We start from the raw sequence: 27,036 nt of genomic DNA, 5'->3' as shown, positions 1-27,036 counted from the left end.
TGTACCAAAGTCTCCTTAAATGTAATAAACGCCACTAAAATCGACTAAATAGATGGTGAATTGTTCAAAAAGAAACAAAGAAATTAAAATCCATGATCTGAAGCGCTTTACCCACAGGAGTGTTGCAGGCTTCAGGCTGCCAGTTGAGGGTGTACCCCGCCTACTGCCCGTTGACAGCTGGGATAGCCTCCAGAACCCCCTGCGACCCTTGTGAGGAGAAGCGGATCAAAAAATGGATGGATACTAAATTATATAAAAATTTCCCAAAATATTCTAAAACCTGTATTTAAATGTCGTGAAATGCACCACAATTGCGTGCACAAAGCTAGTGAAGTCTATGAAGATTAGAGAGAACCCCCCCCCCCCCCCCCCCCGCACAGAAAAAATGCTGTTGAATTTACGCACTTTTATTTCATCAAGGGGTTGCACATCACAAAAGGTTCGGCAAGATATTTTTTAATAGATGTACAGACTTGTAACAAATGTATCTATCCGCCCCTTGATGAAATTAAATTCATTACATTCAACAAAACCTTCTCGCAGTCACATATGCACAAAAACCACAAAATTCTCACAGGCACAACTCACATTTGAAGAGTGTTTTTTAAAATTTTTATTATCATGAACATGTCCAGCATGGCTTTGTTAAAACACTCAACTACACACACAACACTAATTGTACAAAATTTTCAAAACAATCAGTCAACTAATTGGAATGTTATTAACACACACACACGTACAAAAAAAAAAAAATCGAATATGACACAAACGACTGAATTGGGTCCTCGCGGTCCCAAGAGGGTGAGATGCTGACAACCATCAAGGACCCCCTGAGCGGCTGGCTAGGATAATGTGTCAAAAACAACAACAACAACAATAAAAAGATAGCCCAAAATGCCCAGCATCCTCTATTTTGCTGGGAGGAGAGCTGCGTTCAACACAGTCAGATCAACGGAACTATTGGGACATCCCAAAAGGCTTCAGGACCGAACCAAGAAGGGCTTTTGATGTTGGGTTTATAGCAGCTCAGGGTCAATCTGGTTCTCAGGCGTTGAGAGTCACTTTAACAACCCTGCTAACTGCAAATGACGTGGACTCAAGTTCCAGATAAAGGCCCTTTACAACGCAGGAAGCAAAGCACGCACGGTTGCGGCCACATCTCATTTTGCTGCTGGAGAAATTTGAAGGACGTCTCTATGAAAGAGCCACGTTTCCACCAAGCGGAACTGTTGGGTTCCGTTTGGCAGGGTTTCACTGTACAGGATCGACTCTGCCAATTCAAACAGTACGACGAGGTGGAAATGTTACTCAATTTAGAGCCTATTAGTGAGAAGCCTGGGATAGCAACGACGACAGCGCAAGATATGCTGAACAAGCATTTCAATCGCGTGGATTTCAGTCGTCCCTACAAGACAAGTAGATCGAGGTCACCTCACCGGGACTTTGCCGAGTCACCCTGATTATCTGGCGTCGACTGATCACGTCCGGAGGTGAAAAGCAGGAAAGAAGAGATGTGCTGGAGGTCTGCTTTTAGCGCTGATTAGCTGCCACCGGCCCTGCCCCCAACTCCGGCATCCGAGACGCACAGATGACACTGCTTCCCGTCAACGCAGCACCGTGTCCAGTTAGCGTTCCCACCGCCGGGATCTCTGATGTATGTGATAATGGGTCACAAGCATGTCAGAGCTTTTAATGGGCTGGCAGAAAAGGTGGGGAGGCGTAACTGGCCCGACTGTCATGTTCCCCAAGTGAAGGGATGAACTTGAAAGGTGCGGCTCGTGGACCCAAGGAGATCCGGGGGACATTAGCTTGAGAAGCCAAGAGCCTTTGGGGGTAGGGCGGGTCGTCTGTCAGCGTTCATACTGAAGCCTTGAAAGTTAGTAAACACAAAGCGCTCCCACTTAAAGCTCAGGTTTCGTCCACAACCAGCCGCTGCTTGGCTACACGGGGAATTTGGGTCACGTGGCACGCAGCCAGGTTGTTCCCCTCTCCCACAAGCGAGCCTTGCCTCAGATCTACATACAGCGCTTGCTTGTCCCCCCCCCCCCTTCCCCTCATTCTTTCCTTGTCTTAAAAGGCAGGAAATATTTTCTCTCCGTGCATGTGAAACCTGAGCGGCTAAGCTAAGCCGCCCTGATAAAAGATTCATTCTTCTGTGCTGTTCGTACCTGTAGTGGTAAATGAATGACCACTTGTGACAAGCGCTAAAGCTAACTACGCTGATAGCGTGGGAACCGCAAGTGCTAACAAGACTAACGTGATTCTGAAAAATTCTGCAAAGATTTAAAATAAAAAAAAATAGTGATTCCACAAGTTTCTTTTGCTTTTTGTTTTTGTTTGTTTTATAAGGGACAGCAAAGGTATAAAACAACCATGGAACCCAAAATCAGTCATCAGTCAAGTTTAAAGTTACCGTACTTTGACATGTTTTTGGAAGATTAAAATTGGAAAACGAACCGATTCCATTTAGAGTCAATTACTTTCTATGGATTCCAAATCAGAGGAAATTGGGTTGGGTCCCACAACTAAATGCATCCAGCTTTAAAGGCATCAAAACTTTAAATATAAATAACCAAAAAAATGACCACTTCAACTCTGAATGGTTTCCGCAAATGGCATGATCAAATTTTCAAGCGATGCTCTGGTCACACGTGTTTCGAACCAAAATGTCAGACTTCCTGTCTTTGTTGAGATTTTCTTGTGGGTCTGCTCAGGTTAGACATGCCAACCAAATGTGATGTTGGAAATGAAACTGGTTTCGGGGGCTGATTGTTTAAAGAACTCCAGGACCCGCAATTCGACATTATGATGAGGGGGTAAATATGGTCTGAGGGAAAGACAAATGAAGACATTTTGTCTTTGTTCTCAACACATGAAAGCGTGTTTAGGGTTCTCGGGGTTCAAGGTTTCGGGTCAGCGGGGGTCTGGTGGCGTGTGAGCACACCAGCTGTTTTTTTTTTTTTTTTTTTTAAACGAAGCGGATTATCTGCCGTTCACATGAGATCCGGCTGGACCACCTCCCACAGCTGCGCCACCTTGACAAAAAAGTGCCCGCTGTAAAAAGTCCATTAGAGGCTGAACGCAACATTGACGGCCGGGTTGCACTTATTTCATCCCGTTGTAAACCCGTCGAGATGCACTTTGACCACCCCCCCCCCCGCCCCACTCCAGTGGAGGCGACGGGTGGTCTTCCTGGGTGACTTTCCAATTCCCTGGTCCGTCTAAGAACGAGACGCATAAATTTCAGGCCAGCGCTTCCTTTTTGGAGAGTGTTGACGGGCACTTTTCAACATCTACCAAAGAAGGCAATAAAAGTACGTGGAAGGTGGGAGAGCGGGAAATGAGCAGATGGTTTATGTCAACCTGCTTCTTATTTTGGTCAAACAGCCAATCGGGTCAAGCACTTGTACACAAGACTGCAATTCCACATAAATTAGAAGTGTAGCCTTCGTCCACCGGTCGAGTACGCAAAGTTCAAGTTCATGAACAATGGAACAAAATCTCATTGAGGAGTTTGTCTTTGAAGGAGCTTCTCAAAATCGAGTGGCAGTTTCAAACCACACTGGCAAACTGTCTTGGTCTTTTTAGGAATGGCCTCTTGAGGCTATCTTGAGGGTCAATCCATGGTAGACATGTCGTCTAAATGTGAAAATGGCTTAAGGGGCTGGAATTACAAAGAAGCGCAGGTGGTGCTCCATTCATGCGTCCGTTTTCTACAAAGCCAATTGTTGGGGCCGAGTCATCAAGCTTTGATGCCAAGTGCCACCCCAGCGCGATGACCAAAACTAAAATGAGTCAATCGTCAACACTGTCCACGTGTTTGGTGTCAATGGTCCAAATGTGCTCGCAATCGGACAGAATTTCAACGGCGGTTCGTCTTTGAAGTAACTCCGAAAATGACCCGCAAATGAAAAATATTCGAGAACCAAAATGCCAGATTTCATGTGTGTTAGGAAACATGGGGTGTCCGATTTTGCGTTGCTCTGCTCACACGCGCACTTTGAAACAAAACGGCAACTGCCGGTGTTTTTTCAGGCATGGCTTCTTCAGACTTTTTAAAACGCATATGGCTTCAGGGGATGCTTTTTTTTTTTTAAAGCAAAGGGGTTGTCAGGCTGCCTCTGAATGTAAACTGAGTGTACCGTGGTGAGAGGTAAGAAGAAGGGCGGGGCGTCCTGGTTTCAAAATCACTCGGTCAATAATAACAAAAACCAACAACATCAAACCCAATGAACACAAACAATGTGCAAACTTGTCTCGTATAAATAGACTACAGTCGATGCACCGTTGGGGGCGGGGGAGGGGGGAGGACGGGCACTGAACTAGTTTTCCTCGATGGATCGATTAGTGAATAGAATGAAGATGTCACACTCAGTCACCTATGTGGCCTGCTAAGGTTAAAAAAAAAAAAGGCTCCACTTCAAGTTTCTTGCTAAATGGGGCTTTGAATATTCATTGGTATTAAGTCAGTATAGTAGACGTTTTTCAGTCTTAAAGGCCCTCTGAGGGAAACCAGAATGACGATGTTGCCCAAGAAACCGAGTTTGACACATGGATCGCGATCAATCAACAAGTCATCCATCACGATCCATCAATCGATTGTCATGTCCATCCCTAGTCAGCACAGCATGCGCATGGATCTGTGACCGCCTGTTTCAATGAATTGCGGGAGGCTACGCCGAGCGTCTGTCCAGGGCTCAGCGTCCCCCATCTAAGAGTCGCCAGTTCAAACCCAGTCTTGCAGCGAGCGCTTGCAGTGCACCAGAAGCCTCGGTGCCCCCTTGCTCTGGAGCGTGTTGATGATGGCGTAGATCAGGCCCAGGATGCACAGCACCAGAACCAGGGGGATGCTCACCATCAGGATGTTCATGGTCCGCTCCTGGCTGTCGTCCACCTTCAGAACCACATCCACTTCGTTGGTGTCCTCCTCGCGGGTCTCGCGCTCGTCCTCATCGGCGTCTTTATCTCCGTCCGCCCGGTCGCCATCTTGGTCCTCGTCGTCCTTGTTGTCAACTTTGTCGTCGTCGTCGTCGTCGCGCCCGGCGTCCGGATTAAACGGCGGCTGGTTGACCTTCGGGTATTTATCGTCGGCGTCTGTGTCCGGGGGGTCCAAGTCCACATCGCAGCCCATGAAGTCGCGCAGGATGGACTTGGGGTAGCCCGGCTCGCTCTTCATGCGGTGATTGTCAAACTTCCAGTATTTGGAGCCCTTGTAGAAGTAGGTGTACGCTGGCCGAGACAAAAAGCCACAGGATAAGACCACAGCATTGCCATGTTCCGATTAACTTTGGACAAGCTTCACCCCGTATCTCAAAAACTTTTACTGTATCGTGCTTTGCATGTTGTTTCGAACATGAGCTAAACATTCCCATTCCTTTCTGCGAATTGAGCGACCACTCCCTCCTTCTTTGTTTCAGGTCTGGTGCATTTCCTCCCGCCCTCCCCCCGAGCCGTCTTTCAATCACATCAATCTCACTTGGGCTCAGGAAGCACTCTGCTCGTCTTTCGTCATCTGCACTCACCTCCATCGTCACTTAGGAAGGCCCCCTTGGGAGTGGAGGGCACGGAAGACCCCCACACGCTGATGGGCTTCGGGTAGCCTCTGTCAGCAGAGCGCGACTGTTCGTTGAAACGCCAATACCTGCAGCCAAGTCAAATGAAAAAAAGCCCTTATCCACATACCTGCTGGATACTGTACAAAAAAACAAATCCATAACAGCGTTAACATGAACAGCATGGTTTTAAGCGGTAAAAATAAAAATAAAATTAAAAAGTATACTCTGCAATGGCCATGAATCTAAGCGAGGTCTGATGCTACAGACCTGAGCAAGACCAAGTCAGCTTAAGTGTTGTTTTGAAACGGCACTCCATAGCCATAAAAGGACGAAATAATGTCGATAGCACCGCGATCTTATCGGCGCCCTCAGCAGTTCTGTTTTTGTACCAAAAATTCTGGACTTCTTGCAGTTCTAGGAACATATGTGGAGCAGCATGTAGGTGAATTTGAGGGCTGGGTTGCATTACCAATCTCCCTGAAAGAGGTAGGTGTATCCCGAGGGCTCCCACCAGATGGCCGCGTCGATGCGGTCGTAGGGGATGTCGTGGCCGTAGTGGCCCAGCTCCAGCGGGTAGCCTTGCTCCAGGTTGGCCTCCCGGAAGAGCCAGAATCGGTTTTCTGGAGGAACGACAAGAGAAGGTGCATTGACCGTTTGCAATCGAGGTGGGAGGCTGCAGTCACGTGGCTTGACTCGACTCAGAGCAGAGTAGCCGAAAGTAGCACTTGGCACTTGCTCGGCTGAAACATATCATAGACTCGACTTGACTTGGTATTCACAAAGCTCGACTTGAACTTCATGACTTGACAAGGCTTCGCCCACGGAATAGTTGAAAAGCGGCATTGTCCGGAGAGACACCGCGTTTCATGTTTTTGATACGTTTAATTGCAAAGACAAAATGAGAGACAATCAAGACACTGGTCGCGACCATTAAAAAGATGCAACGCTAACGTGAAGGCAGATAGCGAGTGCCAAGTGGCTAACGTACAGAAATAAGACGTAAACGTTGTGACCGATCAAGATTGGACAACTTGGCTTCTGACTTGCTCAGCCCAAGTCATGACGTGACTCGACCGGACTTGTTTGAAATTTTTGTGGAGACGCGGCAAGGTGACTCGCTTGGCTTTCTGGAACCATCAATTCAGACTTGCTTGAAATGGGATGGTTATGAGCTGAGACTTACTCATGACTTTCACATTCGTAACTTGCACCTTCCTCTACTTGACAAGAATTACAAATTATCCGACAATCCGCGTGGAAAGGACACGATTGGCAAGGCCACATAGCAATTAGTGCGCCTGACGTCAGCCCACACTGGTTTATTGTTTCTTAAAACGGGGGATTCCACCATTCCTCTTGGCACGGCCACCCCCCATTTGGCTTCAATTCTAGCCCCTCACTCCTTCTCCCATCAAACCAACCTCAAGCTTTCAAGTCAAAGCTTTACACTCAGCATCTGGACGGAACGAGAAGATAATGTCATGGTCGTGGAGGTAAGATCTTGAGACTTCATGACTCTGTCACGTCCACCGAGTAAACGGTTTGATTTCTTCGCGCTGGATAACTTGACTCCCACCCATTCCAAATAATCCATGTTATGATAAAGTTATTTTTCTAGTTTGCGAACACAACAAGAGACTCTACCGATGGCCTGGCAGCCAGACTGTCCAAATATCCACCCACTGGAGAAGATACTTCAGATCTGCACTTTTTTTTTTCACTCATTCTCAAGGTCTGGCCGCTTTGATGTGCGTCCGAGTGTCACCCTGGGAGGCTTTACTATGACATCACCCTCCTCCTCTTGCTCCATCCTCATCCTCCTCATCTACAGTCCAGGTTTGGGTTGCAGTGTTGTAAAAATACAAGCTGCTCTCGGGGACTCGCCGTAGAAATAACGTGCCGCGCTCAGCGAGATTTACAGCGAATGCATTACATGTGGAGGGGAGGCGTGGTCCTTACGCCTTCAAGCTCCACAGTCTGTTACACATTGAAAACGTGCCAATGTACATAAAATACCTTGTACGGTATTTTGTCTGTGGACACATGGTGAGCACTTTTCAACACCGACCTCGCTAATCAACGTGTGCCGTAACATGGGATAGAGCGGCGGTTCTAAAAGTGGGGTCCGGGAGCCACAGATTGGGGTCCGCAAAAATCATGTGCAATACATTGTAGTGTCGCATCATTGAAAGAAGTGCTTTTTCCTACTCCCTACTTTAGCTTTAAGGCATTCAAAAGCACCGATTTGATTGTGATGTATAAATCGGAGATTTCTGCAAGAACAAGAAAGAAATTTGTCATCGTTGGTGCCAGGGTCTGGCCCAACAAATAATTTGAGCCATCTTAAGCAACAGAGCTACAGCTTGAGGCAATTTCGGTGGTGGACAAAGAAAGAAGTGGTGCTAACCTGGGCGCAGACCTGGAACTAGCACGAGCAAAAGCGCGTTGGAAAAGGGCCAGTTGACGATTCTTTACCTGTCAGGTTGGCTCTATTTGTTAAGCATCACTCAAAACTGCGCATGATCCAATTCTTGCATTTGCTCTCATGAGACGGTCTGAGCAGGTTTCAAACACACCTTTGAAGAAGACGAACCGGCCGTCGTGTCTTTCGTAAGCGGCGTCGATGTCTCCGGGTAGACCTCGCCAAAAGTGTCCGATGGGCATGGGGTAGTTGTCCAGCACCCTGTTTCTGCGCACCCTCCAGAACCAACGGCCCTGGTAGACACAAGACCATTCGATGATTATTCGTCTTACAGCGCAAAACTATCATCCCCGCTTTCACTTTTGAAAAAGGAGCGTTCCAGGAAGGCTAATAAAAGCAGCACGGGAAGAGGGATTGAACCTCGGTATGGTAGACAGATTTACACCGTGCACGGCCATTTATAAGCCGGTGAGTCAGTCGCCGTGACCGTCCGGGGATAAAGTAACGGCCAGATGCTCAAAGGGACTTTATCTTGGCAAGAGTTCCAAGATTCGTCCTTTGAGGGCGGGCAAGGAGGTCAGACAAGGTTTGCGCTATCCGCCCGCCATTTTCTTGTCAGGATGAGGCGGGAATCGACTGCGGTGCAGCAAGCGGATCGTCGATGTTTGGCATTGAAATCAGATAAATGTCTTAATGTACGACTCGCCAGTGAGAATAAACGGATGAAGGGGGGGGGGGGGGGGGGGCACGTCCAAAAATTTCTTCAACTGTAATTATGTGACAGGCACGTGAATGACACGCCGCGGTTTGCTGCTTCAGCGCATCAAGTCGGCCGGCTTTGCTTCAGCATTTTTTTTTTTTTTTAGATCATGAAACATGAAGCCTTTATTGGCTATAAATTGGCTTTGTTTTTTTCTCTTTTAGGGCGAACATGTGCAGGGGCTGGTGTGTGCCAACCCGCTTCTAATGTTGGGCAGAGGGTTCTCTTATATACTTGATGTTATTATTTGCTTTATTGCACTATTGACGTTCATGTGCACACAAAAAAAAGTTACATGTGCATTCACTGGCAATTTTGCAGAACAAACAGTATTCAAAAAATAGAAGGTTCTGCGAGTGACCAGTTGACAGTAACAAAGAAGAGTTTGCGCTCTTGAGTGTATTTAAGGGGCAAAAAGGTCCTACCCGGGTTCATTATGGGGAACACAAAGGATGCACGGTGAGCGTCACACACACACTCGCAAATACGTCTGGAGGCCGGACGGGCTGCAGATAGAGAGCTGTGGAACATAATGGCTCTCGCTGTCATCAACAGAGACAAGACACAAAGCAACTGGAACACGCTGCGACGTCTGCGGATGTGACACCTCTTTGTCCAGGTTGCTCAGTATAAATAAAAGCAACAGCAGGTTGTCCTGCAGTTCATCAGTCATGGCCCTGCTAGAGTTTTATGTTGCCGTATTTTTCATCGATTTTGCTTTTTAATGCTTTTCACAGAATATGGGCAAAATTTGGGAAAATGTGTTGACTAGGGTGGTTTAGTGTTTGCGCAATGCGTAAGTAAATGTGAACGCACCTCGCCAGGATGGGTCGAACTGCGAAGCATGCAATGGAAAACAGCTGCCAAAATGCCAGCTGGCTGAGGCGAAAGTGGACCGTTTTGTTGGCGAAAAGCTCACTTCTTCACGTTGGTGTGGACGCAGAGGCCCTTTAAGGCCAAACACCTGACCGCACCTCCGCACTTTATTGGCGCGGCTTCTCGTAAAAGACAGCCGCCCTGTCGTTTCACGATCTCCGGCGACATGATAGGAAACAGGCTCACCGCCGAGCGCACTTGCCATTTGGATTCATTTAAATGTGCAAGGCAGGACGAGAGCTTTGAGGTGATTCGAACACAGGCGCTGTTCGGAATTTCGTGGATGGTTTCCTGTATTCGTTTTGGGATAATTGTTTTGTTTTTGTTTTGTTTTTTGCATTTATTTGATTGATATGAATGTTACGCGTCTTTAAGATGATATGCAATGATTTTGTGTGTGTGTATATATCGACATACAGTATATGTATATATATATATATATATATATATATATATATACAGTATATATACACATACTGTATATACAGTATATATATATATATATATATATATATATATATATATATATACATATAATGTATGTCGATATATACACACACACACAGGCACATGCACATGCGCGCGCGCGCACACACACACACACACACACGGCTTTATAAAGATGGCTGAATGCATTTTTTTTTCTCATCTTAAATGTCTTTAATCTCTAACATATATTTTAGCAATATGCATTGTATTTCTTTTGTATCTACAATAAATAGAAATTATACATTATAGGCGCCTTTGGTGTAATAACGTACATGATTGCCATTCTTGTGACCGGGGTTCGAGTCCCGGGCGACGCACTGTTTCTTTGGTTCAAATGTCACATAAAAATGTGTGCAGTGAAAAAGAAAAAGAAAAAGAAAAAGGGATCTCAGGCCATTTGAGTTTCCTTTCCAGATGTCTAATTGTGTTGCTTTCGATTGTGCAAGTTGCCAGGTATGAGAGCAAGGACCTGCGAGTTGAATTTTACCTTAAAGACAAACATCTCTCCACGCAGCATGGCCACCGTATCAAAGTTGCCTTCGCAGATGTCGGGTCCGTAGTGGTCCGGTCTGTCGGTGGTCCTGGGCCGGTCCGGTTGACGGGGAGGGGGATTGTGCGGCGGCCGGGGGTCCGGGCGGCGCGCCGTCACGGTTGGCAAGGCCTGAGTGGGCTTGTTGTCTTGTGTACCTGCACAATAGACAATCAGACTGTTGACGCCAGTTGCCCTCAGCCCAAAACTGACCGGTAAACAATGACAAACAAAGAACAAGCACGTTTGTCTCGACCGAGGAGAAGGAGTGAGTAGCGAGCGCAATTGCGAGCGTCTTTCTCACCGTAGATCTGCTGAATGCCTCTGCGGTCGTCGTCGGGCAGCTGGAAGTTTTCCGTCTCCATCCACTGGTAAAAAGGAGCCATGATGGCCAGCGGGTTGTTGGAGTGCTCCAAGCCCAAAGCGTGGCCCAGCTCGTGAATGGCGACCAGGAACAGGTCGTTGCCTGCGGGGGACCGACAAGCAAAGGATTTCATTGTTTTTTTATCCCAATCCACACGAGCAAGATTTTAGCAATTATTCGGGAGGTTTGTCTTACTTTGGACATTTCAAAAAATAGATGTCTGTCTTTAATGGTTTCATGTTGAAGCTACTTCCCTTCGTAAGAAAGTGATGACGAAGATGACAGATGCAAATCCAAAATGTATTCCTAACATTGAGGTGTGCGACAATGAAATGTCTGTACCCTTGTGACATGAAGAACCCCTGCGAATTAATGCTACCTGTCCGTGACCCACCAAAAAAGGCCCCCAACCCACCAGTTGAATCAGAATCACTAGTTTACAGGCCGTAGCGTAGTCAACACTGCCAAAATGGCCTGAAACGCCACTCAAGGGTTAACCAATGTCCTGGGAGCATCAACTCAATCTCTGTCTATTGAGATTTATTGCATTAATCCCACGGGGGGAAATGAAGAACATTAAACTTTATGCGACATGATAATGAGCATGTGCTTTGATTCTAAAAACAGTTAAAGGGAGAATCTGGAAAGCATCTGACTTGATGATCTGGCTTGCATTCCAGCCCTCGGCGAACATCACGGCGCAGCGCGTAGCGACTGGAAGATGGCGTCTGTTCATTGTTCTCACTCTGCGATGATGTCACCAGCAAGAGAGACGACCCGCAACGCGAACGGCGGCCGATATGCATCGCACATTTCACCGGCCGTCAAGGGCCGCACTTGTCGGACACGCCGGATGGGAAAAGAGATGGCGTGACCCGCGTGACCCTGTAAGTGATGTGGGGACCCCCGCACCTCCTAATTAGCTTTCAGCATTTGGCTGAACCATGAACTCAGCTAACTACTGGACATTGTTACTCCTCAACGGTCAACAATTTGGAGTTTGACCCTAATTTTCGGCGGTAATGCACCACAAAAAATGCACTAATGGCTCACTTCATTCACTAGTCAAGCATCCGTGCTTCTTTCGTTGGCTTTAAATGGTCTCCCCTAAATTACTCCACAGAATTATGCAAAAACAGAGTTTAAAAAATTGGGTCAAAAAGCTTTCTTTAACCCACAAAAACAACCCAATTTTTGAGTTGTTTTGGACAAAACAAGGTTGTTTAGTTTAAAAAAATAACATTCAAAATATCCCAATTTGGGTTCATGTTTAGATAATTCATTCATAACCTACTTTCTGGACTATACTCATCCTTCATGTTTGTGTACGTTCGCCATGGGTACAAAACCATTGGGGAAAAGCGTGGGTGCTACCGGTAAAAGTGTGGGTGTTGAACCCTTTCCTATTTCCATTTTCTTCAATGGGGAAATCTTGTGTTGAACCTGAACATGTTTCACCATTTTGTTTGCGAATTGGTAGGAATGAAATCCCCATGCCTGGCTACACACACACACACGCGCGCGCGTGTATAATTTGTGAGTCACATGAATGTGGCCACATTAGCATTGTACAGCTAGCCAAGCGCTAACAAAGAGCCCAGACAACGAGAGCTTTGTGAAGGAACCATGGCAACACCTCACTGGCGTGGACTGGCCACGTCGCACACAAAGTTCAACCTGGTGTGCTTCTCTGTCTCCAGCCGTCATTCTTCGGCGCCGCGCTCCGGCCGTCACCCAAGAAGTCAAGCAGCACAATGGCTGACTACAGCAAGGGGCGCAAAAACGTCATGACTTTTACGGATTTCTTCTTCTGCAGAAGGTGAATCGGCGGGTGCGTCACATGAAGACGTTTAACACATCCAAGATCAGATCATTTTGTGGCCTCGCACGCTTTGTTGGGGCGAATTCACACAGAATGAGCAAAGGTCTTGCTACTCAAACTTTTGTCTGTAGCTCAGATTAAGTCATCACGTATGAAGCCCGGACATCACAGGGGGGCACAAACAAATGAGGGATGGGCAAGTTTAATGGGAGGGTGCCCACAATTTGTCATCAGCACTCCTTGGGGGCCACATAAGCCCTCACGCACTTCCTGAGCATTCTGGCTGTGAGCGGTCTCCTCTCTATCCACACACTTGTGACTGGTCGAAGCTGCTGCCTTCTTTTCCTTCCTCTCTTTTGCCACTCAGTGGCAAACATCAAGTCTCAACTGGATTGATGGAACTAATCCATGACGTCACCTTGACGCCATGTCGCATATTCTGTCGTATCCTGTTGCTAATTTCACCATTAAATGCCATTTCAGTTCCCTTTTATGGATCAAATTTTATTAAAACGGGGCTGGCCAAACATTTGTGCTCAAGGGGCCAGAAAAAAAAAGACACATGGACTCAAAGAATTAATGTAGACAGTTCTATGATCCTAAAGTTCACTTTGTTCTGCTGGTTTCACATTGTAGTAAGACTCTGATGTTTTGGGTTTGTTTGGATTTTGTTTTACGTTGATTTTTTTTCTTGGATGACTATAAATTGGTTGATACATTTCTCCAAAGTAGGTCTTGAATACATGAAAGAAATAGAAATGGAATGTTGGGCTCCGGGGTCTGCAGACACGCCTCAATTCGAGGAGTCCAAAGTTCAAAGCAAACATGGTGAAGCCGCATTTCGCTGTTATGCTGCACACAAATGGGCAAAGCTTTTTAATTATTTACTTTGTTTTTTTAAATGTCTTTTGTTTGTAAATGCATTTCAACAATATATATCCAAGTGTGTGAAGCACATTGAGTTACCTTGTCGATGAAATACACTATAAAGCTGCCTTGCCTTGCTTGCTTACTTTTGTGTATCCTGTGGAAGTGGAGGACGTCCAATTGTGGTCAACCCTTTTAGCAGCAACCCCCCACCCCCACGGCCACCCTCTTTTAGTCACCGTTGTCTTTGTTATCGACTAACACACACAAAGGACAGGGCGAGGTGTGTGTGTGCGTGCGAGTGCGCACACGAATGTGTGTGTGCATGGCACTTTAAGTGGGAGTGTCTTCAACTGGGGCCCACGTGGAGACTGCCCTCTTTGTCGACACACTTGACTGATTAAGGCCTCCAAGTGCAGCCGAAGGAGCATTTCGTCTCAAGCTTCCACTTCTGACGGACTTTAAATGCGCCGTCTCGCTGGGCTGCTCTTTTGGGTAAACGCCGAGAATCTCTCAAGGGCTTCGTTAGGGTGCCGCAGCACAAAAGAAAATAACTCACTCGCTGAAAATGTTAGCATACTTTCACAGAGCACATCAACCCTCGCGTGTTCACAATTTGCGATTTTTTTTTTCCATGTAGAACACTGATATGAACATATTGATGAATAGTATAATTTTTTTTTAAAGTAGCCACCCTGATTACTTATACTCCCAATTCGTTCCTATGGGAAAATATAGCCATTGTCTACATAGCAGGCACGGCCTACTGACCCAACAAACACGAGAAAAATAGAGGACTTTGAACCTGGAAGTTAAACAACACAACATGCAAACACACACACACTGCAAGTCAAACAAACAGCCATTCTGACGAAAGTGCTCATGTGTGGCTGTGACTTTGACGCTCTTCATTATTTACCATTTTTCTCAGTGCTCATTCACTAGAGATGGCACAAGTACTGGTACTAACAATCTCTACTCTTAAGTACAAGAATAAATAAGACGATTCAAAGAAAAAGCACAGATTCAACTTGTGTGCTCAAGGAAAAATAGAAAAGCACAGACTTGAAAATGTACTGAGCTAAGAAAGTAAAAGTCGAGTCTTACTGTCCTGCAAAGACCTAAGTTTGTTCCATGGAAACACTGGTGACTGAAAACACTCCTCCACAAGTCACCTTTCCCCACTGAAATGATTGGAAATGCCATTGATCTCTACTAGCCCCACAAAAAAACTACAATTACAAATTTTTCAAAAGCCACCATAAACTAACAAGGTGCTCCGGACAAGACCAACATTATAACTCCTGTTATGACACAGAAAGAGGGAGGAGGCGACCGTAGCCCGGAAACCCTTCTACATGTGATTCCGGAATGACCACGGCCTGTAACTAATATTGTATTACCATTGCTTAAAGGCTTAGAACCACTGCAACTAGTTTCATCCGCCCATGTGAAACAAAATTTCTTGAATTTCAATGAAAAGAAGACACAAGTGATGGTTGCACATCCCATCCTGTGGACATGGGGCCCCCTGGCTCCTTATCTTCAACCAACAGTCTCCGACTTGGGTCTTCAACTGGGCAGCGATTTGAAATTGGACCAGCAAATTGGTGCCATTGTCCAATCTGGCTTTTGATCTTCGGCAGCTGGCTAAAGTCCAGCCTCTCCTTTCTCAAGAGCACTTTTGAGATGCAGTAGTTAATGCCTCCGTCACATGCCGGCTAGATTACTTTGGAGTCAGCCAATCCTCCATGAAGTGTCTCCAGTTGGTCCAGAATGCTGCTGCTCGCCTCTTGACTGCTACTCGGAAGAGGGAGCACATCACTCCTACTCTGGCGTCCCATTCACTAGCTCCCTATACATTTTTTTATTTTTTTTTTTAAATATTCGATTTTTTTGTATTCAAATCTTGAAAAGGCCTGGCCCCACCTTACCTCTCTGAGCTCTTCCGCCCCTACGAACCTGCCCGGGTGCCTCAGGTGTGCGGACCAGAGACTATTAGAGGTCATGAGAACCAAGCAGAGGTTTAGAGGGGAAGGAGCCTTTTCCGTTGCCGGTTCCTCTCTTTGGAATGAATGTTCGGCAAGCCCCTCGCTGCCCATCTTGAAAACTCATTTTTATTCTTTGGCTTTTGACTCGATTTTTAGTTTGACTGCTTTTGTGCTTTCTGTCTTTGTTCTTAATTTGTTTTATTGTTTGTTGTATGAATTATATTTTCTCCACGTACGGCACGTTGTGTACAGCGGTGGTTGTTTTCAAGTGCTCTACAAATACGGTTGAGTTGAGTTGAGTGAGCATTAAGCTAGCTAGCTAAGCCCCCACAGCAATTCAGCGGGCCACACTCGCACCTTGTACGTTCTGGTTTCCGATGGTCCAGGGCTCGTCCGAGTCGAAGTGCGTGTCGCCGCCCATGCCGGGACCGGGGAAGTAAGCGTGGGCCAGGAAGCCGCCCTCTCCGTCAAACGGGGAGCTGTCACCGTGGTAGCCGGAAGCGAAGAAGAGCATGATGTCGGGCTCCTTTCGCCGGCCGTACTTGATCTCCTGGTAGGGGATTTCGTCGAACGTCAGTGGGGTGACGCTCTCCCACACCTTGAAGGCCTGCCGGATGGCCGCGAAGGAGTTGTACTCGCCGATCTTGGGGGTATAGTTCTGGATGCTGCGGGGCCACAAAGCGGAATCAATAGAGAGTACTCGATATATTTATTTGCTTTCGTCTGCCTGTGTTTTAAATCAACTTGAGAATAATGTCAGCTCAATTCAAATCCAACAGAAATACTTTGGCTACAACTGCACTTGGCTATAAAAGGTTGAATGTGTTTGTCTCTGCAACAGACTGATGGAAAATAAAGCATTTTAATTAAATGTTGTTTGTGTTTATTTTATTCATTGGCCATAACCATCAAACAAAAAAAAAAAAAGTGTAAAATGTTGGACATTTAACGAAAGGAGAAGAAAACAATAGCCTAGGCTCAAGTTGATTAGATTTGTGTTTTGTTTCAAAAAGGACAGAGCTACTACAGAATTTTCGGATTACAGTCCCGCCATTTGCAGGAGATATGGACCCACAAATGGTGGAAATCCACATTTTCTCTTGATTATATATTTTTTTAAACAAACCCCAGAAATGTAGATAAACATTTGGAAATGGGGAAAAAAATCCCGGAAAATAACAACAACAAGAAAACAAACACTTATTGATATCTAAAAATATTAGGGAATACAAAAATATATATATTCTGCACGACTGTTTTGAATCACAATGACTCACCACCGGACACTTGAAAGTGCTCAAGGACTCGCTGAATGATTGCACATTCGCCATTGTAACATGATTACTGCACGGCCGATCACTTTATTTATCTCGCCGTATCATTTGCACAGCTGTCACCGTTTGCACTTATGGTACCGTTACAGAACATAAGGGCGAGCTGTGCTCATGCGTTTCATCTCAAATGTTCTTTTTGTCAAATTCCTCATGTGTGTTTTTTATAGACTTAGCCAATAAAGATGCTTGTGGTTCTGATTCGATCGCCAACTGTGATGATATGAAGTGAATCGGCTGTAGTTGCTCGATTATGTTCTCACCTGTACGTGAGATGGTTCTTGTTCCATTTGTGTCCGGTGAGGGCGTAGCGCTTGCGCCTCACGTTGGTTTTGATCTGGCCTCCAAACTTGTCGGGCACGCCACAGCGGGGTCTCTTCATGGCACTGTGGGAGGCAAACGGCAAGTTTTGATCTTTCGACACCACTTGTATCTAGCCCCGGTCAAGGATGACAGTTACACCGCTGGTTCTCAAATGGGCCAGAGTCATATGACGGGGTTCCGCAAACATTTGGTATCAATGTCACATTCATCTGATGTCCAAACATGAATCCGCTTTTTTTTCAGTAGGTGGGTTATTTTTAAAGTTTAAAGGCAGATATTCCTGAATAAAAAGTTGTAATATCAAAAAAGAGGGATATCATAATCTGCCATTTGCTCTGGAAAAAAAGCCCAAAACGTTCGTGTCAAAGATGACAAGTGTTGTACGCTTTGACTGTCGCAATGCTAAAAGGGAAAGTTGAACACGTGTGCGTACCTGACGGTTTGCGGGTCCATGTGTCCGGTGATTTCCAGGCCGTAGAAACGCTGCATGTCGCTGATGGCGTTGGCCAGGATCTGCGTGGAGCGCATGGTGGACATCTGCCTGCTGGCCTGAGGAAGGTAGCCGTACATCCGCAGCCAAGACTGCACACACGACACAAAGCAGCTTTAGATAATGATTGATTTCAATTTGATCGGTGGCAATTGCGTCAGGCTGTCGGTGTCAAAGTAGGCAGCCATTTTCGCCTCTTAAAAAGGAATCCGGTGGCTTTTGCCAGCCTATATTGGGCACTCGCTTAGCAGCTAGCTGCTAGCCCCTATCCATAACAGCGTAGTTTGAGTTTCCAATCCAGCCTCCATTGGGAAGACGAGTCAAGTAAGCCGGCTCGCTACCACCCGCTGCTAGGAAACAACTTGAAAATAAATGGAGTATTGATGGCGACGTATCGCCGTCATGCGTTCATTGACAATTGCCGCTGCGGCTTGCTTGATTTGACGGTGCACGTAAAATAAACGCGTACACAAGCCCGCAAAAAAAGAAAAAAAATCCTCAAGTCTTATTTTAATCGTGGGACTCAAATTACTCAAGGCCTCGTTTCACCCCTCGTTGCTCGTCTCCATGTGCCCAGTGATGACCCGCATCCCTAATGAGGTCAAACGCAAGAACCTTCGATAGCATTATTCGGCTCAAAATGCCATTTCTATTCCATTCCGGTAATTTGTCACAATATGTCAAATGAGCACGAACGGGAGAGGGCGGATGAGCGGCGTGTGAGTGAGTGCGCTGTGGGGCTTGTGGCTTCAAGAGAGACTGGAGGGAGAAAATGTGATACAGTGCTTGAATCACAGATGATACACCCAGCTGTTGTGTGGAAACTTAATCACACACACACACACACACACACACACACACAGACAATGCTGAGACACTCGATAGGTTGACACTCCTGCCGGTCGCGCCCATGTGCACAATGCAAAGCGTTGCTGATAAAGCCCCATGTTGACTCAGCCACTCCTTCCATCGAGTTAAAAAAATAAAATAAGACTGAACTCTTCCTTCTCTTCTCCGTCTTTAGTTGACGCTAAATTCCAGCCTCGCAAAGGACAAAGTTGACCGGGTAGTGGTTGAGTTTGACAGGAAAATATAACAGCCTACTAACACACTTGTCTAAATCATTTTCAAACTGTTTTGAAAAACAAGAAATTTGTTGGCCCAATAACAGCATTTCCAGTCATTTATTTATTTGTCGAACAAGACAAAACACAACAGATTTCACAAACAAGTCCAGTTGCCTCGATTCAACTTTTGCCATGACCGGCTGACTGAGACTCTAAACAAGCACAAAGAAATATCACACTTGGCATTTTTCTAATTGATATCGTGACAGTAAGTTCAAAATGGCTGAGGCAACTACGGTATGAAGCGAACTGATTTTATCCGACTTGGCTTAATAAAAGTTGGCATTAAAAACACGCAAAACCATCGTTTCTAACGTGACTTTAGGGCGGGGGGTTGCTTCTCATTCGCCCATAAAACGAAAATTGAAATTGGGGATTCCAAAAGAGTTGACCATGAAGGAACTTCACTTGAAACTGCTCAACTTGAACATTTTAGCAATTTGACCATCTGGCAGAGCAAATGATTCAAGTCTTTTGTTCCCAGGACATTTTGCCATCCATCAACTAAACGGCATCTCCGCAAAACCTCCTCGAGTTACATTTCATCACTTTCCTCTACAAATGGAGGAGAAATGCTGTCACCGTTTAGCACCTGTGCTTGGGGGGGAAAAAAAATCCAGCAAAAAGTGTGTGTGAGTTGTGTGTGAATGCATGCGAGTGCACAAGAGCAGGAAGAGGCGGCGAGAAGGCTGAACTCAACATGACCCTGACCCACCTCTGCTTCCAGATAAGAGCGCTACACACAGTGTGAAATTGCACACACACACACACACACAACAAGCCAATTAGATGAGACTAGGCTAAGATGCACAGCACCAGGATCCACAAAACGGTGCTGTGCCAACGTCCTGGCTCATAAGAATGTAGTATGAAACAGAAATGTGGATTTGAGTTTCATGGCTTGCATGGCTAAAAAATAGATTAATAACTCAAGTTGACTTCAACTTGCTTGCATTTGAAATGTTGAAATCTCAAGATAATATGTATTTTGATTTGTGTATGAAAGGGTTAGGGCGCCAACTCTACATTTGGATTCCAGGATTGCGTTTTTGAGAACAACTACAACAAACGAACTTTATAAGTCATTCAAATCAGGTAAGCTACGTTAACTGGAGATTTGGCTCACAATAGATTCTCAACTCAACTGTATTTCTAGAGCACTTTCAAACAGCCATCACTGAAAACAAAGTGCTGCACGTGGAGCAACTATCTTATATACAACAATAAAGCAATAGATGACCTAAGATTCACTTAATAATAAAAGTAATTCGTGCGACAATATTGCGAGACCATGTGGGCTAGCTAGCAGCTAACTAACGCAAGCACTGGTAGCCTACTTTGTGTAAAGGGGCTAATACGTGAATGTATGTTGGGACGGTAATTTCGTGACTGAATTGCTTGACTGAAGTTATGACAATATTCAACTTAGAGTAGCTCGAATTATGGTGGGAATTCCACTCAGCTAGCTTGATTTCTGCCACAGTGAATAATTTTGCCAGGTTTTTTTTTACGGGGGGGGGGGGATTCCCCTCTGAAGCAGTGTAGGGCACTTCAAAGCAGACGACGCTAATGCTAATAGTCTAAAGTTCACAAGGACTGCTCTACTCTTGTCCATATTTCATCTGGCCTGTCTGGGAACAGAGCAGAGCGGAGAAAAAGCCCTTTCGGCGGTGACGCTGTACAGCAGCTGCTCGCGATCCCAAGGCGCCTCGTGGGAGAAAGAAGGAGCGGGTGTGTCGCGTTTCACTTCCACAACTCAAGTCGCTGGGAAAAGAGAAAACGCGACCGTCTGCTTGAGAAATGACAACCATAAGGTCAAACCCATTCAAACGGCAGCACGCTGAACTTGACTGTGTGCTTCTGAAATGTGGACGCAGCAGATTGGCAAAGAATTTGAATGGAAGGCAAGTCAAGACTTCGTGTTTGAGGTTAGAACACATTTCTCATTTCTCGCGAAGGAGTGGCAACCGCAAGGTCCAAAAACTCCAAAACAACATCGACGTATATGAGAGAAATAGAGATGATATGATGATGAACTACGGTGTCAATATGGTGCCGAAGAGGCCACTATGCTTTAAATATGACAGATTTTTCAGCAGCTCGCGACATAACCAAAAAAAAAATAAAAAAAAAGATTAGGAAAAATAGTATTCGACATGGGCCGCAAGGTTAGTTACAAAAGGTGAAGGTGGGCAGAGTGAGAAGGGAGGCTGCCATTACGACTAATACATTGGTTGATATCCTGTAGAACTATCCTGAAGATAAATGCAAGTCATCTCCAAAACACTTTTGTGAATAAAGAGAATTGCATTTTAGAGTCAAAAATAGTTTCTTCCACTTTGTGCTCGATGGCCGATTCATTAAGAGGTCAGATGAATGATCCTCAAGTAGCTGAAAAATGGCCACCTGACTAAATTTTTTTGCTTTTTGGGGTTCTGAATGTGGAGATGGGATTTGGCTGCTGTGAAATACAGTGCTGGATCTACCCTGTGAGATAGAGGGCCGTTGGACACCCCAAAAACTCCTCAGCTATTTGCCTTCACACCTTGAAGAGAAAGCTGATGAACAATCCAAACAAGAGACAACTGCTTTCTTGAGCGACTTTAGCGTGCGTGTTTCAAAAATGTCGAAAAGCCGCCGGGACGGGACAGCAATTGGTTGAGACTCGGCGGACGACTCGCCGTTGGCCGTCGTCCGCCTGCATACCGGCCGGCGTGTATTTACGGCACGATGGTAGCGTACCTCCCTCTCTACGCCCCCTTCCCACACCACGCGCGCATCACGCGCCTCGTCGAAAAGCATCAAGTCTGGACGCTCAACTTCAATACAAAACAAGCATTCCTCGGCGTGTGCGCACGCGCCCGCGTGTACATTTGTAAGTGTGTGCGTGTGTGAGGCCCCATCGATTAAATGTTCTTTCAGAAAGTCCTTGATCGTACCTGCCAAAGCCGGCAATATACTGGGAGTTGTAAAAAGCCGGAGTGTGCGCTTGAGTGCGTGTATATGTGTGTGTCCGCCACAATGTCAGCCAAGATACGAACACGGCTTTTATTTTGAGGTTTGGTCCGCTGCCATCCGTACTCGCCGCAGCCAGCACCCAGCGCACCGACTTACCCTCTAAAAGTCCCAGGAGGCGGGCAAGCGGAGGGATGAGAGGAGCCGGAAAGAGTCGGAATGTTTGACAGCTTCTCAAATTTGTTGGGCCTTGGGACTCCCATATAGCTCGTGTTCGTTCGTACTGGCACCAGGTAACTGGAGCACGTCACAAACAGAATGGGAATAATTCAAGAGTTTGCGCGGCACGATTTCCTCCTCGATTGCCCGGTGCCATTGTGCTGCTGCTTTTGGTGTGTGTGCCTACGCCACCAGGGGGCGGAGTAATACATGCAAAATAAGTACAGAGAGACGAGGGTCATAACTGCTGTCATGAGGAATCTGTTCAAGTTTGGCTTCGCCGTCTGAAGTGGACTGCTGAGGTGTTTGAACAACAATGCCATTTGTAAATGGAAATCATCCATCAAGTGGAGCCTTTTAAAAGTCAAGCACAACGTCATTCATAACACTCGAGTCAATTTGGTGGGTGCGGCTTGAACTAAAAAAAGCTGTCCCAAGGGCAGACCGAACTCCACTGGCGTCGTGAGCAGGAATCCTCAAGAGAGCGTTGGCGCGCCGATCGGACAGCGGTGACGCAACCGCTGCCGTCTGACCCCAAATGCCGTAGGAAATAAAAAGTAGCCCATTTTTGGGGGGGGTTTAGGTCATAATATTTTCATATTAAAGTAAAAAGGGGAAATCAGTCAAAGGTTTTCTTTTCAATAAAAACTAGCCTAAGCACGACATTGTGATTAATAGCGCAGAACATGAGTGAAGCAGCTAAAGGCAACCGTTTTTATCCGTCTGAAAATGACACCACGTGCTCAGGGCTCAGGTCGCAACGGTCACAGCTCGCCCGTTTTCTGGATTTGGTCATGTGACATCCGCACGCTGAGCCTCCGGGCGCTGTCATGTCATTTTCATTCGACAGCACGTGGCAAAATGGCCGCCCGCCCCCTGTGATGGACCGAAACAGGGGGACCTTCCACAAACACAATGTTCATCAGAATTTTGCATTTAAACTCATGGGACTTTTTTTTAATGCTAATTTAGTCGAAATGTGTAAATAAGCTCCCAACAGAACAAACCTTTACGGTGAACAAATTGGCGCCTGTCCACAATTGCATCACCGAAACAAGGCCGCGACTAATTTGAGCGCTCAGCACCTCCCGAGCGCTTATCGGGTTTCGTCCTCTCGACTTCTTCCCTCAAGTTTGCTCTCACACTCGTTTGTGCCTTGACACAAGAGGAGCCATTGTCTTGCCGTGGATGTGCCCCCCCCCCCCAACTCCCCGTCACTACCCAGCATGCCTCTGCACTGTGTGCGGGCGCGCGTCACATGATCTACAGATCAGACTGGCCGCTGTGATTGTGAGTGCGGATGGTTGTTCGTCGATTGGTGCCCTGTGATTGGCTTGCAATCAATTCAAGGGGATGCCCCGCCTTCTGCTCAATGACAGCTGGGATAGGCGCTGGCACGCCCGCGACCCGCCTGAGGAGAAACACTTACGAAAATGGATGGATTGTTGGATGTTTATTATCACGAGAAGTTCATACACACAAACACATGCACACACATACACTTGGTGTCAGTGTTCTCTCGGTGTGCCCCGAGTGGGATTTGGGGTCAAAGGCCATTCCAGATGACAATCAAGCGCTCTCGCTTTCAATCAACGACGACGGGGTGCTCTTTAAAAAAAAAAAAAAAAAAAAAAGCAGCCTGCCGGCGAAGAATTTGGTTTTGGACTCTTCAGCAATATCAACGTTTGCCGTAGCAGCATAAATCTGTTTTGTGTTTTGGAGCCACGATGCTCGCATGTCCCGTTTTGAACGTACGAGCGAGCATGCCCGGGCATATCGGCCGTTTAGCTGGTGAAATGTGCTGACGATGCAGTAATGCGCTGGAGTGACATGTGGAATAATTTGCATGTGCAAAAAAAAAAAAAAAAGATCAGTCAATAAAAATCTGTACCGTCAGGCAAGTGTAAAAAGACGCTAACTGACACATAACCAAAAAATAAATAAAAAAAATGACAATTCCCTTTGCTTTGAAAGTGACATCACTTTCGAGTTTACTGCTCACTGGACTGAGCTCTAATGGCTTCATTGACTTCACTTACTGTCTGCAACTTTTAATAGCATGTTCATAAATGGATCTTTTACATTATTAATTGTCGCTCGATAAATCAATGATTAATAACACGCTATCCAACGTTGTGGTTTACAAATACTGTCCAACAATGGTGAATATTCATAAGTTAAACAAATAGCGAAATCACAAAGTTGACAATGAACAAAAAATAAATATGGAACAATAAAATGCTCAATGTAAGCATAATAAGCAGAAATAAATGTAACTATCAATCATATATTTGTAATCGACATCATTTTGACCGTCCTGGCTCGTGTGGCAGGTCTACCTAATGGTGTGTCCAGCAGTAGAATTCCGTTGTTGCGGACACAGATAAACACACTGCCGCACGCCCTTACGCGCACACTCTCACGGGCGCGTGCATGTGCACACAACACGCACGTACGTTCATTAAGCAACAATTGTTTGGGGAGTTGCTCATCAGTCCACACATTGTGCAAAGTCAACTCTGTCTTTTGTTTGACATGGACAGACGTACGCACGCGCACGCGTGGGCACACGCGAACACTGGAAAGGAAAGGAGTACTTTCTGGCACTGTCTTGACTATTTAATGCCTTTGATATTCTGATATACGATATAACAAATAAAGCGTGACAATGTGGGCTCCCTCTAGCGGTAGAGGAAAGAATCGCTGCACACCGACAGCGCAGTTGTGTTCAACGCCAAAGTGAACTTGTTTGTTTTCAAACCTTGATCAAGGGATCGCGTTTTATGCACAGAGCGAGGATGAGCGGTGCTGAAAATGAATGAATGAAATCACGATTGAAGGGAGCGCAAGTCATTTGCAGGTTTTCCCTACTCGCTCTTGGGCTGTCCCTATCCTCCAAGGGTAGTGGTGGTCAACGTACATGTAGTTCTTAAGAAGTGTTGCTTTTAAATGTTCATTGAGGTCCCATTTTTACTTCAACGTTTGTGTGCAATACGCTTGAATGTAATCACATATTAGTACATGACACGCTGTCAGATATTCTAACTGTGTGTAACGTTACAATAATAAATACAATATTGAAGAGGAAAACCCCGGTTCCGTTTTTGACCTCTATGCACCTGAATTTTTTGGTGTTTTGAGGAATACAAAAACAAGGTCACAAACCATTGTGGTGGGGACCGTTGGGTTGGTCGACCACCCACATTCCCGCTTACTGTTCTTGGTAGACTTATTTTCGGCGCAGGTGAGTGCGACCCGAGGACATGAAGGTGGCCAGTTGGCCTTCCTACCTCCGAGTTGAAGCCGCCGCCGCCGTCCTCCTCGTCCTCCTCCTCTTCGGCTCCGCGCGCCCCGAGCGCGCAGACGCACACCGCCAGGAAGAGGCTCCGTCTCCACAGCAACCGGGGGGAAGAGCCGGCCATGGTCCGCTGGTTGTCGGTGAGGTCGTTGCAGGAACGGTGCAATACGGTGAGCGAAGCGAGTACGAGGTTGGGGTCTTTCTTGTAGACGGCAGAAAAACGCGGCAGGACAAGAGCCGACTAAAGGTCGACCTGCATGCCGGGAAGCTCCGTGTCAGCGGGTGAGATGGGCTGAGCCTCCATGGAAGGGGTCTAGCTAGTGTTTATCGCAAGCGGGTTGAAGTAGGCAAAGCGACCTTGCAACAACAACAACAAAAAAGTGCACTTTGAACGAGTTTGTTGCTGAGGACTTGCGACTTCCTCCTCCAGAGATAAGAAAGCGTCACTGAGACAAAAAAGTGAGAAACTCCACCGCACCTGAGCCCCTAATTGGCAACGTGAGCGTTTTGTCGCCTTCAATAATGCACTTTGTAGTCGTTGCAACGTGCAACAAAAACAAGGACAACAGCAGCTCGCGTGGGCTAACACTCGCCTCACGGTCCGGAGTCAAAAGCTCTTATTCCGCCAGCAGGACGAGCAGGACAGCGAGTATGCGACTGATTAGTTGCGCGTGAGCGTCTTTGTCAAGCTCAAGGGAGCGCGCAAAAAAAGCGTGACCAACCGGAAGCAACGTGTGGCGGGGGACTGTCAAAATAAAATCAAGTTCCGCAAAATCCCCTGCAAAATAAACGACCACTGACAGTGTTTTTTTCTAGCACTTGACAGTATGAATTTTTTTTTTAAACTATAAGAAATCATAAAGGTATGAAATATAACATTTATCATAACTTTATTTTCAATATATCATGTTTGCAATTGTGCTCAATATTTTTAGTTTTATTTCCAGAAAATATAATCGTTTAAGTAATTAATGCTAAATAATACGATACTATGATAGTATCAGTCGTGACTTCAAAAAACATATATATCGAGAGAGAGCGAGAGAGAGAGAAAATAAGAAATCAAATGTAAAAAAAAAAAAACTGAAAAAAATTATTCGAGAGCTTCGTATGAAATCCAGTTCGGACATGATCAATATTGAAGATCACGCCCCGTACGTACATGCATGTACATGTCTTGACAATATGCAAAATCTTAGTCGAAAGAGTACGATTCCTTTTATTTTGCAGGACGGGCTCTGACTGAGTAGGGGGGGAGGCGACATCAACAACCTTTGTGTGCAGGGAGGCGGTGTGCAGCATGGAACCACGCACACACACACACACACACACACACACACACACAAGCGCAAATTTAAATGGCAAGTCATCAAATCGGACTGAAAAGTGCCGACAAGCCAAATGGGATTTTGAAACCTCCATTATTTGCAATTCAATGCATTTTCACAAGACTACCTTCCGGTTTGCATGATGGACGAATGACAAAATCTGACTTTATACTGTACGAATGTGAGAGGCAATTTGTGTTATGGTCCACTCTGCTGAAGGCGGCATAAGAAGGCCGATTTCCTGACACATCTGCTCTCATTTCCTCTGGCCGTCAGAGGCAGAGTCATG

The 27,036-nt window shown here is 46.0% G+C and overlaps 1 protein-coding gene across 1 annotated transcript; it reads right to left on the bottom strand.

Moving 5' to 3' along the window:
* Window positions 1-598: 598 nt before the first annotated feature.
* On the bottom strand, window positions 599-26,084 carry LOC147208103 (matrix metalloproteinase-15-like). Its single transcript, XM_086107928.1, has 10 exons — window positions 25,412-26,084; window positions 17,764-17,912; window positions 17,270-17,392; window positions 16,033-16,340; window positions 10,936-11,097; window positions 10,590-10,789; window positions 8,132-8,270; window positions 6,025-6,175; window positions 5,523-5,641; window positions 599-5,229 (listed from the first exon to the last, which is right to left on the bottom strand). Exons 1-10 carry the CDS (start codon window positions 25,541-25,543, stop codon window positions 4,727-4,729), a joined length of 1,986 nt encoding a protein of 661 aa, XP_085964054.1. The 5' UTR covers window positions 25,544-26,084; the 3' UTR covers window positions 599-4,726.
* Window positions 26,085-27,036: the final 952 nt, after the last annotated feature.

This window comes from Hippocampus guttulatus, chromosome 3 (assembly GCF_054856545.1).
Source record: "Hippocampus guttulatus isolate MCC_2025c chromosome 3, RoL_Hgut_1.0, whole genome shotgun sequence".
Taxonomy (NCBI): Eukaryota; Metazoa; Chordata; class Actinopteri; order Syngnathiformes; family Syngnathidae; genus Hippocampus; species Hippocampus guttulatus.
The sequence above is the reverse complement of the archived record's forward strand: the minus strand, read 5'-3'. Positions and strand labels throughout refer to the sequence as shown.